Source organism: Cimex lectularius, unplaced genomic scaffold (assembly GCF_000648675.2).
Source record: "Cimex lectularius strain Harlan isolate CLEC.00 unplaced genomic scaffold, Clec_2.1 scaffold3, whole genome shotgun sequence".
NCBI classification, from domain to species: domain Eukaryota; kingdom Metazoa; phylum Arthropoda; class Insecta; order Hemiptera; family Cimicidae; genus Cimex; species Cimex lectularius.
Genome location: NW_019392688.1, coordinates 791,899 through 808,741, shown reverse-complemented (window position 1 = coordinate 808,741; position 16,843 = coordinate 791,899). Strand labels below are relative to the sequence as shown.

The 16,843-nt window shown below is 33.3% G+C and overlaps 1 protein-coding gene across 14 annotated transcripts in view; it reads right to left on the bottom strand.

Moving 5' to 3' along the window:
• LOC106662262 (disintegrin and metalloproteinase domain-containing protein 11) overlaps positions 1 to 16,843 on the bottom strand; it is an 880,166-nt gene that overhangs the window by 248,679 nt on the left and 614,644 nt on the right. For 13 of the 14 annotated variants that reach the window (XM_014386216.2, XM_014386212.2, XM_024225839.1 and 10 more), the window contains exon 3: positions 16,174 to 16,221. The exons of the other annotated variant lie outside the window; for it this stretch is intronic. In XM_014386216.2, coding sequence (XP_014241702.2) covers positions 16,174 to 16,221 — 48 coding nt within the window. The remainder of the gene's footprint in view (positions 1 to 16,173; positions 16,222 to 16,843) is intronic. 14 annotated transcript variants of the gene reach the window in all.

The following is a 16,843-nucleotide window of genomic DNA, read 5'->3' as shown; positions in this document are numbered from 1 at the left end:
TGCAGGAGAAATTTTTTACCTCCTTGTAAAGTGAGAGATGCGTAGATGCTTGGACACGTGACCGGCATTCTTCGTGATGTTGTTTTTTTATTTGGTTAATAAGAATTGAAAAATGATTATGCAACTCACAGAGGTTGTCTAAGGATATGAGGAAGGGCAAGTTGTACTTTTCAAACAAATATTTCCAGTGAGCGAACCATTATTAGTATATTAGTAATTATTAGTCTTATACATTATTAGTAAATATTAGTCTTTATGACCGCCAACGATGTTATTTTTGTGTATCTAGTATCGGGAGACAACAGAACTTTCACAATATAGGAGTAGTGAAGCTTAAGTGTACACACCAAAATTAAATCCACGTTGGTCTCTAAATATAATATATAGTTTGGTGAACCAGATGGCAATATGAACAACTTTCTTTAAAAAAAAAGTTGCACTTTTTCTATTGTTTCAAACCTCAGGTATCCCGACATTTGACAGCCATAACACAGAATTGCACGATTTATCGCATTAAAAATATTATACTTGACTTTAATAGGGATAGTTTCTTTGAGTAGCAAGTCTAAAGTGTCATTTAGACCTAATTTAGCCACTGACGCTTTCCAAGAGAAGTGCTTCGTCCAAGAGAGTCTCGGAGTAAATATGACTCCTAAATATTTATATTCATTTACAATCTCGATGAGATTGCCGCTGAAAAACAGCGATCCAGAGAACTCAACCTACCCCCTCTCCTAAACACCATGATTTTGGACTTCTCTAAATTAACTGTGGTTAATTTCCAGGTTCCACTGTTCACAGTAATGTTCAAATAGTTTGATGTTTCTTTTTAAGCCAGTTCCACTATCCGATAGGACAACTATATCGTCAGCATACATTAATATTTTAATTCAATTAATATAACCTATACGAATTCCACATTCCAGGACATTTGGGAGGTCATGTAAAACGAGAGCGAATAATATTGGGCTCAACTGGCAACCCTGACGCACTCCACAATGCACTTTAAAAAACTCTGAAATACCCTCCTTACCACGCCCACTCGCAGAAGTCACAGAGAATAAGGATTTTAAAGTGTTGACCATCTTTAAGGAAAATCCTAAGTAATGAGTTTTAAAAACAATCCACTGGGAATTGACTAGTTACTGTTAACAGCGCCTACTAGCGGCATGTGTCAACAAAGTTAATCGAGATTTTTAATTGTTGGTTGGTAACTGTGCTGGTAATTCTGGTAACTCATAATTCTTTCCCACGTCGCACCTCGCACTTTCAATTTCTCATAAAATGTTTTTGTCTTCAAGTCCCTAAAATGTGTTCCCCTTCTTTCTTGTAGGTAGAAGGTAGGTAGATACCTAATCTTGTCTCCTCTCCAAAGTAAGTAATGAGGTTATTTGACTAAGAAAATTGAATCGTCGGCATCTTGTCAACTTTGGGGAATACAGTTGGAAATGCGTCTTATGTTTTCAAACATTTGAAAACCACCGTTGATAAATTTTCTCAACACTCGATAACGATAAAATTGAAATATCAATTATGTTGAATTGTGTTGGCAGAATTTACTTGTTCTTACCTGCGTACCCGCTGTATGAAAAAATATTTAAAAATGAAAAAAAAAAACTGCAATTTCTTGTTTATTTTAAGAAATGAGCATATTTTAACCAAAGTCCACAATAGTAAGTTGATCATTCATGAATAAACAAAAAACTACTCATATGAGTAAGTACCGAATAATTTCTGTCGATACGTGACTAATATCGAATATTTGTTTTGATACTAGTATCGAGTACTGGTATCGAATATTTTCTGGTATCGCACGTCACTATTTGGAACTGTATGCGATTGACTAAGCCGTCGAGAACAACCCCCCCCCTTCGGAGCCAAAGGGCCTTGGTGGCTGAACTGCCAATACCCTAGGTGGATGATTGTCGAGTGTGCCGACAATAACAAAATTTATCATGTCATTTTGGTAGATCTGACCACTGCTTATCAGCGTCGAAAGATCCGTGTGATTTTTTTATATTTGAATTTGCAACACCTTCTTCTGAATTTGTTTTCTTTATCATATTATCGCGCTCGTCCTGTCCTATGAAGTCTTGAGTAGGTATCGATGGATTTTCAATGGAAATTTTAATATTGTAATAATATTTTCTTACCTGTTCTTCATTATATTATTACGTCCACAATTTTCGCGTTCATTGTATACAATAAAAAAATTTCCATATTACTCTTATGCGATATATTTATTTTGGTTTTGTACATATAGAAAAAACTCACCCCCAAGATTCCTCACAGAAATTATCAGTAGATTTAAGCTAACCTTTAAAATTTAACTATTTAAGTTTTACCATGAACATGTAATAAATTTTTCACAAAATGACTGTACTATTTAGATATATTCAGACTTAAAGTTTACCCAAGTTTAAGTCGAACCGGTCCGAATTATCGGCAAATGTACAGTTTCATTAAAGATTTTTTTTTTGGCGTTATGAACTATGCATATTAGCCATGTGACAATTCATATAAGTGTGTTCAAATTTGGGGGGGGGGGTTATTGTGAAAAACGGGCCAGAGGCGACGGTGGGAATCGAACCCACGACCGCGGCGTGAGAGTCTCTCATGCTAACCACTCGGCTACCGCGGTCCCCGAAAATTACATTACTTTGCAAAGAAATTTAACTAATCGATTTTTAATACATTTTTCCATGAGTTTTGCTAAATATAGGGATAAAACATAGGTCATAGTTACTGATATCTAATTTTGATCCACTTTTATATAATGGTATAACCAGTGTGCTTTTAAAATATGTTGGGAATATCCCTACTAAAGGAGGTAAACTTTAATAATACAAATAAAGTAGACGGTTAGTTAGATAATTATGAAAAAATTGTTTTTAAACAGTGTTAAAAAATTTTAAAAACTAATTGAGTTCAACACAAAGGAAATTGGATTTGATTTAATGTTGTGAATAATAAGGTCTGCGTTTTTATAATATTTTATTTGAGTTTTAATATTAATACCTACAATTAAAATTATTCATTAAAGATAAAATTAAAGTTATATTTTCTGGTTCAAGATTAAAAATCATCCACCTTAAATTAGTAATATATACTTAATCTAATTATTTAACACATTTATGTTTTTTGGTCTAATTGACAAAATTACTCATTTCAATTAATTATTCTTTTTATGTAAGATCTTCGTTGATTTGAATAAGTTAGTGTCTCGAGAGGGATTCGAGCCGAGGGTCGTGGGTTTGAATCCCGCTCGTGACATAAACTTTTCATCTCAACCAAGACCTTACATAAAAAGAATAATTAATTCTAATTATTTAAGTTTATGAGTTAATGTTACGTGCCAATTTAACGTCGTTTGCCAAAACAGTCCATGACTAACAACGGGGGTTATGGACATAGGTTCACCGAATTTATTGTAATCTTATTTGGTGATTCCATGTCGAAAAATATTGAAACGTGTCGGAGCGTATGTGCCAATGTACCCTAGAAGCCGAGGGATTTTGTTTTGCCAAATACATTTTTGACGTAGGACCGAACGTAGTAAGTCCAAAAGTGTACACATATATATAACTATTTTATATCTATTGTCTTTATATATATTTTATGTCTATTGTCGCGTTCGAATGCAGGGCCGCTGGATCCGAACCCAGGACCTTTACCTTACAGTGATGAGCGCCGTGTCAACGCCCAAACCGTTCCGGCCACCGACAACCCCGCCGGTGTTTTTGGCGTGTGACTTTAAAACGTCTACTTTTCTGCAAGAAATTTAAATTTCTATAACCGACATGTATATTTATCATAAACGTGGCCTCCGTAAATAAATTATAACTTGAGATATAATCTAGCACTAATGTTCGTTCCATCTTATTTTTTTACTAATAACGACCTACGACCTAAACCTTGTTTACAAAGGCGTAAAGAAAAGAAATTGAGCTATTCAACTGTTGTAATAACGTTGAATTCGAATAAAATAAAGAAGAGATTTAGTCATTAAGCAAGGTAGTTAAGTTTAAAGTATCGGAAGAACACCGGACATCGGAGAAAAAATGGTCCCCCCCGGCTAATTCAGAATAAAAATATCTATTTTTTGTTTCCTAAGTAAAATCGAATTTAAAGGATGTTTAATACGAACCTGTATTGCTTTTGTTTTTTTCAAAGAGTATTTTTTTGTCCTCGTTACTGATAGGGTTTTTCGGTTTCCGTAACTTTTTCCAAATCTAATCTTATTTAATTCAATCCGACATGTTATTTTCTTATCGTAGAAAATAAAACGAAACAAATGATACATAACCACCTTGAAATACGCACTCGACGAAGAATTTCAAAAAATTAAACTTTCATAAACTTTTTTATCTCATTGGACACGTAGTTCATAGCACCACAGAAAAAACTTAATTAAAATCGGTGTTCCCACGCCAGTTTCCACCTTACGTAAGTTATATTTTAAAAGGCAGATCACACAGGAGATAATGAATTCTATATCATAGAGTTTCTCAGCTTACAATTAAAATTGTTTTCAGCATTAGCTATCAAATTGTTAAAAATAAAATATTGCTTTGTAAATAACAAAATTACATATCGAAATGTATTTCTTTTTAAATTAAACGTACTTGGAACCTCAACGGTTTTGGTAAATTCCAAAACCTTTTAGTTTCAACATGTATTTCTCTACAGAAAATAAACAAAGCATTCTGATCCTCGATCCTACAATCCTTGATATCACTTAATCGATCCTTATTGCAAATATTGATGCCCCAAATACCTAATATATTTTTTATGTTAGAAATTATTATTATTGTTCTGTCATTGTACTGTAGTAATTATTGATTGTTCGGTTACAAGTTACACAACATATACAGCATTTTGACAATAATAAGTGTTTCTTCGTATGGAATATAAAACAAATATGATTGGAATCGCTGTCCATCATCACTGAAGCCTAAAGCTAAATAAAAAATAATTGATCTATATGTTTGTACAATTAATTGACTTGTTAATTAATTAACCCTACAATTACGATAACGTGGTTATTGACAACACTTATAAGCATATCTTTGTATAATCGCAAACAATTTCCTAATAATAATGGATATTGGAAAAAAGCACCATGTTTCGTTTAAATTAGTAAATCGAATTGTTATCACTAACTGAAACATAATATTTATATAATAAAATAGTTGGTCAGTCGTTTTACCTTCTGTGTTCATTTCAAGGGAAACTATTCGTTTTCTTTTCTCTTCACATCTCGCGTCGAAAAAACAATTGTCGAATCAGTTGCGTTCAAGCTTAATTCTTAAGTCTCAAGCACATTTTAGTTAACAGTCAGTAAAAGACGAAAAATTTGGAAGAATATGACGACACTTGTTGCTGGGCTGTCTAAAAGAGTGGAAAATCAGTTTAAACCTTTCAAAACGCACGACTGGTTTAAGCGCGACGTCAAAAATTTCCTCTTGGAAATTGCATTCTTGGACGGGAGTAAAACACGGTGGCTTCTTAATAAATTGCGGTTTGAATTTATAGTTGGTCAAATCAAAGCCTTCTCATGAAACTTATTACCATTCAAAACGCGACTGCATGAGGGAGTTGAACGAGTAGAATTTTCTTAAAGTCACATTACCGTATAAATCAGCGAGTTTCTCGCTCTCGCTACATTTCAGTTTGTTTCGTACCCTTTCGCAGGCTGAGCACTGAAAATTTATTAAATTTTTAAAACTTAATTCCGTTCTATTTGTTTTCCTAGAATTTTTTTTTCATTTTGTGAAGTACAGAATTTTGCTCATGGGTACGTCATCGCGGTGTTCAAGAATGACTTTTCTAGTTACCGTAGCTTTTAATTTTGTGTAACTCCATAATAAGTTGTTGGGAAAAAAATAAATTGTATTTTCCACACACAATAGACTACCCATCAACTTAGCCATTTCCTAGCTATTGCAGGGCTATTGGACGCGTACTGTTTTCTCTCCCTCTCCCTCCCTATCTCTCTCTCTCTCTCTCTCTATATATATATATATATATATAAATANTACTCAGCGTATTTATTATCAGAATAATTAATTATATTTATACCACTCTCTTTTTTTCCCCCTGCACTGTTACCCTTTATGTCCTTTTCGACTTTTTAAATCTTTTTGTTCAATAATCCTACGATAGACCGATTAATAGAAGTGATTATGATAAGTACTACGTTAATCTAATCCGTTATCACTATGTAACCTGTATGGCATTTCTATTGATCATTGGTAATGTATGGTCATGTGTTGTCATCCTGGAATATAATATTTATGTTAATTCGAAAAACACTATTTAACTAAACTAAATTGAATTAAGAATAAATATATGAAAAATAAATAAGAAACAAATCGTAATCCACTACCCACAAAATTTCGCTTCTCGTAAACTAATTTCCCAAACATAAGTCATTTCTAAGTGTGAAATAAACGAATTTTTCAGACGTTGAGAAAATTTGTTTTATTAAGTGGTACACTGTGCGGTTTATCTGGAGGGCTTTATAATCCAAACCATCTGCAGTGGTTGTCTATGATGACTCGCAAATGTCCCAAACCATTATGTATTAACCAGTTACATTTAAAACTTTTGATTAAATAGATAGCCGATGACCATTTTTAACGTTATTGTTAAACGTCGAAACTCAAAGTTGGTGAAGGTACTTTACTCTCTGTATTTGGATAGAGCAGTAACTCACTTTGTATCTTATGTCAGCAGCAGTTTTAGGCGTTGTAAATTTAGTTTTAAATCCATTACGCTTAGTGGTCTGATTGACCAAATTACATTTTTTATTTGATTATACTTTGTATGTAAGGTCTTGGTTAAATTGAAACAGCTAGTGTCATGAGCGGGATTCGAACCCACGACCTTTGTCTCAGTAAGACTCCTCTAACCATTTGAGCTATCGTGACTTCGACCCACACGGTGTAGTTTTAATTTTTTTTTACAAGAAATATTTTTCAATTTGAACTAGTGATTTTTCAGCGTTTATCTAGCCAAGTTGTAGTACTGTACTCGAGTTTCTGTATCTTTTAGCTTAATTCCATTCTTGTTCAAAACAATTGAGAACATATCTTTTGCTTGCAATAAGAAAAATTGGCCAAAACTCAGAATCCTATCAAAAATATCGAAATTATTCTTTAAGTAAAAGTGGCATAAAATAAGCTTCAGAATCGAATTGTACAATGAAAATATGGGATCCTCACTTAAAATAACAATGTTAGTGTCATTTCCCCGGTAGTTGAGAAAGTTATGTTAAATCTGTTACCACCATGCGATTCCCAGCCAAAATGAACTTAGGGTGTGGATAGAGGTTCGCTGAAGCAAATCGTTTTCGAAATAAACTTGGAGGGCCATCTTGTTGTTTCAAAAAGCATCCCCCCCGAGTGTCTTTCGTAGGGCATAACTCAGAAATGGTCGATCCTATCAAAATTTTCCTCACAATAAAAGCGGCATAAAATAAGCTGTAGAATCGAATTATACAATAATATTGAATTCTCATTTAAAGTAACAAAGTTGGTGTCACTTCCCAGCTAGATGGGAAAGTTATATCAAATCTGTTACTATCACGCGATTCCTAGCCAAAATTAACTTGGGGTTTGTGTCAGACCATTTGTTGCTAAAGTTAATGTTTTCCGAATTAAATGGGTGGATTATGGAAGTTGATATACCCTGTAAATATTATACACCCTACATACGGTGTATAATATGTACAGGGTGTATCAACTTCTATAATCCATCCATTTAATTCAGAAAAGATTAAAAGCTGTATTAACGAAACACAGGTAATACTAATATACAACTAAAAACGAAGAAAGAGAAATAGGAAGCTTTATTACAAAAAGAAAATGAGTCAAATATATGATATATGGAAGGATTATAGAAGTTGATACACCCTGTACATATTATACACCGTATGTAGGGGAATAAATGTACATGTATGTATATGTATAATTCAGGGTGTATTAATTAAACACAGGTGATAAAAATGAAAAAGAAGAAAGGGAAAAAGCTTTATTGTGAAAAGGGTCGAATACATGAAATACGGCGCTGTCAATAGACTAAACCAACACGACCTCCCTTCGTTGCCGCATAGTATAATCCAAAAGCCTTATTTTCAAACAAAATTTTAAATCTATTTAATTGAAATAAATATAATTACGAATAAACAGCCGTAAATAACTAGTAATTGAACAAGTGAATTTTTTCAGCATTTTTGGTCAGACTATTTCCATTGCTAACTTTCAAAGAAATTAAACGTAACAGAGCAAAGTGCAAAAATGATATATTAATAAATTTGTTTTAACTGGACGAAAAACAAGCGTTGTAGTTTATTTCAGTTTTCAAATTGAAAAATATTGTAGAAATTAAATTAGAAAAGTTTATCGTTCATGTCAATCAAGTTAATTCATTTTTTTGGTCGCTGTAAATGGATTTTTGTGTCAAAGGGCTGGCTGTACCTACCCAGGGAAATAAATATTTTACAAATTAACTTTACAGTCATAACAAAAGAAAGTTTTTCTGAATAAAATGAATTAATTCGAAAAAAAAGCAATATTGCTCAGGGACTGGAGGTAACAGGGTGTCAAAGGGGTAAAAAAATGTGTGAGTACAATAAGCCAGGAAGAAACGACTGCTTGTTAAAATGGTGTACTGCTGAGAGTGGACGTATGTAGAGCGAACCGTCACCGATTCAATTATCTCCCGTGCTCGGTGAATTCGCGCTGGACAGGTCTGGATTGAATTAGAAATTAAAACCTTCTGACCGTCGGTATAATTGTGCACACTGCGACATTTTATAATTGGGCAGTGCCCTTTTCGTTCAACCCCGTTTGAGGGGTTTATTAAATTTCTCTGTCGCTTTTCTTATTCGAATCTCATTGTCTTTTCGCCAGCCGTGGAATTAGCAGGATATTGAACCTCTTGGGGAAATTCGCCGCGTTTTATGGGAAATCGATAAAAATATATATAAAAAGTAGAAGAAATAAGAGGAAATCGGCCACGTGCCTTACGCTCCGGAGCACAGGTGATCGCACGATGTCGATTTAAGTTTAAAAGGCTTCAGGATGCTATAAATCACTTTAACGTCCGTCTCTCCTCCGGCCCGCAAAACGTGTTAAAGTTGGAAGGCGGAATTTTATAAAGTGATAAATCTGAGGGTTTATGCAGAGAGGGTGACAGGAGGGAGGCGTGTTGATTAAACTCCTATTCATTATGTACGAAGCATCCCTCAAGTGGGCGCCAAACACCTTCCTTTCCACAATGAACCTTTATTATGCATTAAAATGTCAGAAGAAGTTATTCAATACAATAATATCATCGGACATGGACCGATTTAATAATTCTGCTAGTTTTCTTAATCCATTGTTAAATCCGATTTCAAATTTGGACGGCCCCACAGTCGCCAGTGTTTGTGTTCCTATACACTTTCCTTATTAAATAATTTATATTAATTTTCATAAGACTCCTATTTGACAAAATTATTATTGACAGTTCGGTTTTGTTTTCTCAAAAAAGAATTAGCAAATATTCTATCAATAAGCAAACAATATTTTGATTAATTATTATGTTGACCAGTTAAACACAAAATTAAAATAATATTTATTTTTTTATTGTGTTTTATTTGCTAATGTTCAGCTGTTTTAGCTAAAGTGAAATAAGTTTATTTATTTAAAGCCCCTATCAATATTGCATTTAATAAACTTATCCCGCCAGATAACAGATCTGGCCAGGTTTGAATTGAACCAATACAACTCCATGAACTATTGAACAGGCCGCTTGTTCGTTGTTTGTACTGCTGAACAAACGTAATCCGAGCCGGTACGATTACAATCTGAACAGGAGCGAGAATTTAGAACGGCAAATGTTAAACTTGGGACGAAGAACAAATATTTTAAACTTTTGGACGTTTGAGAAAAAGTGAGGGCGATTGATTTAATATAGTTCTTTCGTTGAGCATGGACAAAAAGTATTGATTTTAAATAGCTAAACAATAAAAACGAACACGTATACAACGTGGTATAGATAACGAATAAATTGTTTAAAATCGTTTTCAACCATAAAACTATCCCGAATGCAGATACCCCTACACCCCATAAATTATTTATAGTTAATGTAAAAACAGACATACAAACAACATACATCAAAATTTAGGTATTTAAATAAAATTTCATGATAAAAACATAGTTTACTAGTTTTACATGTACTCAGATAACGCATCCAATCAATGTGTCAATAAACCTTTAATTACTTGAAATTTACGAAAAAAAAAAAACGTCGTTTTATTCTACATCATTGGGAAATATTCACTGCTTATAGAAAAATCCGGTGAGGTTGGCTCAAAGTTCTTAATTATAAGTACTAGAAAAAAGTAAACACCACTAATCTTACAGGACTATCAAACCATCAAAACCGAAAAGAATTTTACTTCACTTACTGAATATTACTTCACAGAATTAACAGAACAGTTAAAAAGTAATTAATAAATACCTAGCTTAATACATTATTTTATAATTGTTACTTTCTTTTATAGGTAGTTTATAAAAGCATAAAATTGATTGAGGTTTTTACTCGCATAAGCTTAACTACAAGAAAATATACGATCTTTCTAATCAACTATCAATATTTTCGGCTGAATCAATTACTATTAAGCAGGCAGCAAAATATGATAACAGATTTAACATAAAATTTATAATAATATGCGTCGACTATCCGAGTGGAGTCTATAAGCTCGAAGTGCAAATAAATTTTGTATAATAAATTACTATAAATTAAAAAAATTAAATCTAACAGAAGAAATTAACAAAAATAGAAAATGATATAAATTAGCATGAATAAAAAGACGTACTGCTTTTAAATTTGATGAAGTTGATGACCGCTTGCCTGAAAGCGCGACATTATCACAGGCTGCTCTTCTATCAAAACCGGATAATTAAATTAATCGTAAAGACCGAATATTTATCGATTGGCAAAATGAATACTTAAAATGACAAATATCTTAAATACGAACGGTACCACGACTGAGCCCTTTTTTTGCGTTATGAACTATGCATATTAGCCATGTGACAAATTCGTATATGTGTGTTCAAATTTGGGGGGTTATTGGGAAAAAAGGGCCAGGGGCAACGGTGGGAATCGAACCCACGACCGCGGCGTGAGAGTCTCTCATGCTAACCACTCGGCTACCGCGGTCCCCGACTGAGCCCTAAATTATGGTTTCATAATTACTAAGTCAACATAAGGCCTATGTTCAAAATTGGTTTGATGCAAAGCTGTTACGCATACTTATACAAATTTCGGAAAATTAATGTGACATCTATGGAACCCCACGAAGATATAAACCACACAAAAAAATTGTACGGATTTTAAACAAGAAAGACAAATCTTCTACGGAGCCCAAATCAGCACTGGTCTTACCATGGCCATTAAAATATTTCATTCAATATTTCATGATGTGGAATGTAGTCGAAAACTTCAGATAATGAACTGCTAACAGCTGTCGATAAAAAATCGTTCTTCGATGTTTTAAGCTCTAAAGGACCATGAAAGTAAGAATTAAAAAATAAAAGTGTGTAAATTGAGATATTTCTGTAGATATAGAATGATATGAAAATCCATCTACATTTTTCCACGGCTGTAAACAATGTCATGGATTGTAACTTCACGAATTAACTTATTATTTCATATGTTTACAGCATGATTGTCTATTTTTTATTATGTTTATGAGGTAGGATTTAGATTGGGAATTATGTAGATTTATGGGATAGGTACACTAAAACGATATTTTCTAATTTTCACCTCATTTAAGAAAGTTTAATGTTAATTGGAAAGGTTTTATTAACAACTAATTTCAGGAGTTCACATTTCACACCGAAAAAATACATAATGATACAAAAATGCATAACCTATTTCATCCATAAGATATTTCCTTTAAAATATAGATTTATTCGGGTTTGTAAAACAATGAAAAAAGGGTAAAGTTCCAGACCCTCCTTTAAAAATTTCCCTTCCAAAGTTAACAAATCTATAGTGTGGCACAGTCCGTTCTTTTTTAGTCTATATCTTGAGAAAACTAAACAGCAAAGATATCTACATTAGGACCATATGTGCTCACACAGGAGAGATGGATGAAAGGTGGAGATCTCAGAAAAATATAAAAATGTTTTAGACTCGTCATTGCTCATTCACTTTTTTACCTATTTGGGAAAAACCTTATAATTTTGATGATCAGTGAGTCAGTCAGTAACAAAACTGCAAATTTTGAAATTCTCCCTTTCCGAAAAGGCTTGATATTAAGTGAACAAATTTTTACAATATTGTATGAGACCTATGCTGAATTTATATTTCAAATTTCTAAAGCCCATCCAAAAAGAAGCAGAGATATGAAGGTGAATTGGTTCGGTAAAGATCCACATGGCAGCTTGCTGGAACTTGGCCAGCGGTCTACCGTGCGTTCAGATAACCGAGGCAAAAATATGAAATTAAATCAAACAGAAAAAAAACACTAATATGAATATCAACACTCTTTTCTCGTTGCAGAGAGTGATATTTGTGCGATTTCATCTGTATTTAAGATTTACCAACCGACATTTTCAACAGGTTGGAGAAACCATTCATTACTCTTCCAACGTCAAGAATAATTTAGCATTGTTCTTAGGAGGATTAAAAAAACATCAATTTTCTAAAATGGACCGGTTATTAGCTCATATTTCCTTATGATTTATTATCTGAATGTGAGATTACTCCATTCCGGATGATTAGGTTCAGATCGGATTTTCAAATCAGTTGAAACATTAACATCAAACCTAGCGGAAATACGCGGATACCATTTTATCGTATGTTTCTTTCTTCGCCCAATATTTTTAACGAATATGTCATCAGAACAATTCAATACCTACCTTTTGATTTTTGCAAAATGATCTAATATTAATAACGCAATTATAAAAAAAAAGAAAAAAAACGGTAATAGCCAATAATGAAATTAGAAAAGTGATATTTTTGATATCGTAAAAAACAAAATTTAAAAAAATATTGTAATTACAATAAAAACATAGGATAATCAGTCAAAGACAAAAGAAGTATGAGCTCGCAAAAAAAAAAAAATAGGTGACAGTAGTAAAAGGAAAGTACTAAATTAAATCATCCAACATCTATCCTTGTGGAAGAGAGAATTTTAAAGAAAAATGAAGAAGAGCTGGTTTTGCTTATCAACATTATCATTTAAATTAATTAAAGTTTTTATTTGAGATAAAAATGTCAGTATCACGAGCGGGATTCGAACACACGATCTTCGGCTAGATACGCCGCTGCTCTACCACTTGAGCTAACGTGACCTCGATCCACTCGGACACCAACTTCCCATCTCAACCCCACCTTTTGAATTTTCCCTCCTCAAAAGGTGGGGTTGAGATGAGAAGTTGGTGTCCAAGTGGATCGAGGTCACGATAGCTCAAGTGGTAGAGCAGCGGCGTATCTAGCCGAAAATCGTGGGTTCGAATGCCGCTCGTGCCATTGACTTTTTTATGTCAACTAAAAACCTTAATTAATTGTAATGTATTAATTGGTCTAGCGGACCACGAAATTAGTGAAATTAAGGAATTATCATTAAAGTCATGAAGTTACAAATATATTTATATAAATATTTTCTACTAAGAAAATTAATATAAAAGATACTAAATAAGAAGAAAACGAGCAACAACACGTGGTTGTTACCTTACAATCTAACTCCAAAAAAAGTTAGATGGCCGTAAAAATAGAAGATGGTTGTTTTACAATTTTATTTGCAACTTCACATCAATTTTCCATGGAAAAATTATGTTCGAATCGTGTTTCTGGCATTGACCATCTCAAGTTCCGCTGGTTTGCATAATTTTTTAAGGTTTATAAGTTGGACAGTGAATGATTACGATCTTCTTCAGAAGGATTGGACTGAGTTTGAGGGCTGGTGTCGATTAAATGGATCAGTTATTAATGGTGGAAATTGTAAATCTATCTTCTTGTCCAAACATAGGGCTGCAAGTTCTGTTCTATCGACGGGAATGTTTTCGAGCAAATCATGAAAATTTGTGAGTTTAGAGTTTTAATTCCAACTATGATTTTCGAGATCACTTAGATACAACACGAAAAAATATTACAGTAATCTAGGTTGAATTACTTTGAAATTCGGTAATACCTTAAACATGTTACCCAAATCAGTCCCTGGTTAAAAACCATATGGATTATGGCTGGTTAGTTTGACTTCCTGTCAAAGATTGTGATATAGATTGACTTGAAAGAGAACTAGTACTTCTAGTCTGGTTATTATTAATTTAGTGTATTTTGTTATCACGATAAACTTAAGACTGTAGGGCTAGATGTATTTGAACAATTCACAGTTGCTTGTTCGCACAATTTATGTAAGATGATTTTAATAATGGTCCTAAAGTGGTCTTTTTGAACGCATGGAATGAGAACTTAAAGAGATTTAAACTTTCCACTCTATTTTTTGCCTTAAATTTTTATTGGCCACAGCCGATCATGTGTTCTTTCATTGGATAAGTTCTGGGTCTTCCGCATGTTTACCTCTGCAGGCTCCTCTTCTTAACGATTCATCAGATATCTCTGATCCGTTTTTTCTCGTATGTTTAAAATTTTTTCTTTGTAATGAATGGGCTCACTAATTCAGGACAGATCCTATATCTGACACTAATTTATATGTATATTTAAATGTAACGCTTAGCGTCTAATTTAAATTTATGTGTTTACATTTACTGAATGTGTTTGCGGAGGTCCGTTCGATCGTACCAGTGTGTGTAAAGCAAGCAAATGAAAACAAACGAAAAACAAGCTATAATGCAAAAAATACTGCCTGCCATGTTGTGGGCAGGAACTTGTTTAGACTTTGTAATTACCGAAAGAATAAGTAAATAAAATCAAAACTGTTTGTGATGAACCAAAGCGTTTCAAACGTTAAAAAAAGTTTGATTTTAAGGAGAGTCATTTTTGAAAAAATTATCATTTACGAATAAACAAAAATGAAATAATTAATGCATAACCGTTGGATGCAGCATTCACAGGAAACACCACAGGAGCAAAATCAGCATGCACAAGCTTTAATAGATGTTTTGCAAATATGTAAGCTTTTATATTACAAATCAAGAATTTTTACATTTACAGTTTTCTTATCTCCAAACAAAATATTGAATTGAAGATTTTGTTCTTATCTCGGTAATAAATTTTTTAGTACCCAATAAGGGTATAGAAAATCGGATACAGGGGTGAGGTTTCATTAGAGAAGCTGTCAAAGACAGGCAGGAGGTCTCATTACCAAAGATTTTGTTTTGAGGAGGGTGGTTCATTCAAAATTATTCTCACTACGTTGTATTACAAATAAAACGCAACGTTCGGTGGTTATTTATGGAGAAGGTCCTCTTTCGTTTTTGCACACGCGGGCTTAAATTGATTTCTGGCAAAGTCGCGTTTATTATTCTAGCAGAAAAATTTTATGCTGGATGGTGGTTCAAGCAAGTCAAGACAAAGTGTTTCAGTGGAACGAACCCAGGCAAAAACTCTATAGATTTATATATCCCCTGTGGGTGGCTAATCGCTTAACATCCCCCGTTTTGCTATTTAAACTTACATTAAATTTTTACAGGGAAAATTAATTAAGACGATTTAACTCTTGTTTAACTTTTTTTGGAAAGACAAAAAACTATAAAAACTACATTCCGGTATTCAAATTGTTGTCTTTTTAGTTAAATTGAACCGATGTACTGGCAAATTTGTCTGGATTTAGTTGACCCCTCAGGCCAATCTCGTTCTTAGACATATTGAGAAATGACCATGCGCTGATTAATTTCCCAAAACGTCAATCCGTAGAAGAGAGATGGGCAGTGGGTGGAAGTCCAGTGGAATAAACAGACTTTTTTTCAGCTTCCGCCTAAAGGATTTTTATTTGTTTTCCAGCCTGGGAGACAAACCGTTAACAAATATAGAGACAAGTCAGCAGTCGGTAAAAGCCTCTGGAACGAACCGGAGTCTGACAAATAGAACTTTTATTTTATATTTCGACCGTGGGAAAACAATATTTTTTTCCCAAATCCCGCACTGGGACGGTTGAGAGAAGGCTTCGTTTAAAACAATGTTTAAAATAGGAAGTTGAATTAAAATATTGACCTGGTGATGCGGTATGTTCTGATGAAAAGGTCCTTGTAGTCTGTTTACCTGAAACATTTCCTTCGGGATGAGTCGAATGAAATAAAATAAATTAAAAATTACAATTTACAAAAACGAAAAAAAAACATGAAATGGTTGAAATGAATGCTAATTAAAAATACAGATCTATGTGCGTTTAATTTTATATAAGTTTGGACAGTTCCCTTGTTTATATATATATGTATATAGTTATAAGCACTAAATCTATATATATATAACTTATATGTACGTATTATTATAAATATATATACATATACCTAATCCCTCCACTCAAAAAGGTCGATACTAAAAAAACGTTCATTTTTAGATATTGTCATGTTAAAAGAGTATTTGCAAACATAATTAATTAGACAAATTAGGCCTGAGGGAGTCGTCGATGGCCGGAACGGATTAGGCGTTGACACGGCGCTGATCACTGTGAGTTCAAGGTCCCGGGTTCGAATCCAGCGGCCCTGCATTCGAACCCGTCATACACATTCAAATGGGCTCAAAACAAAAAAAATGTCTGTTTCTGTTTTTAAATTATTTGGAGTAATGGGACATGAAATAGAAACAGTTTTTTGTTCAATTAATTAAGGTTTTTAGTTGAGATAAAAAAGTCAGTGTCACGAGCGGGATTCGAACCCACGTC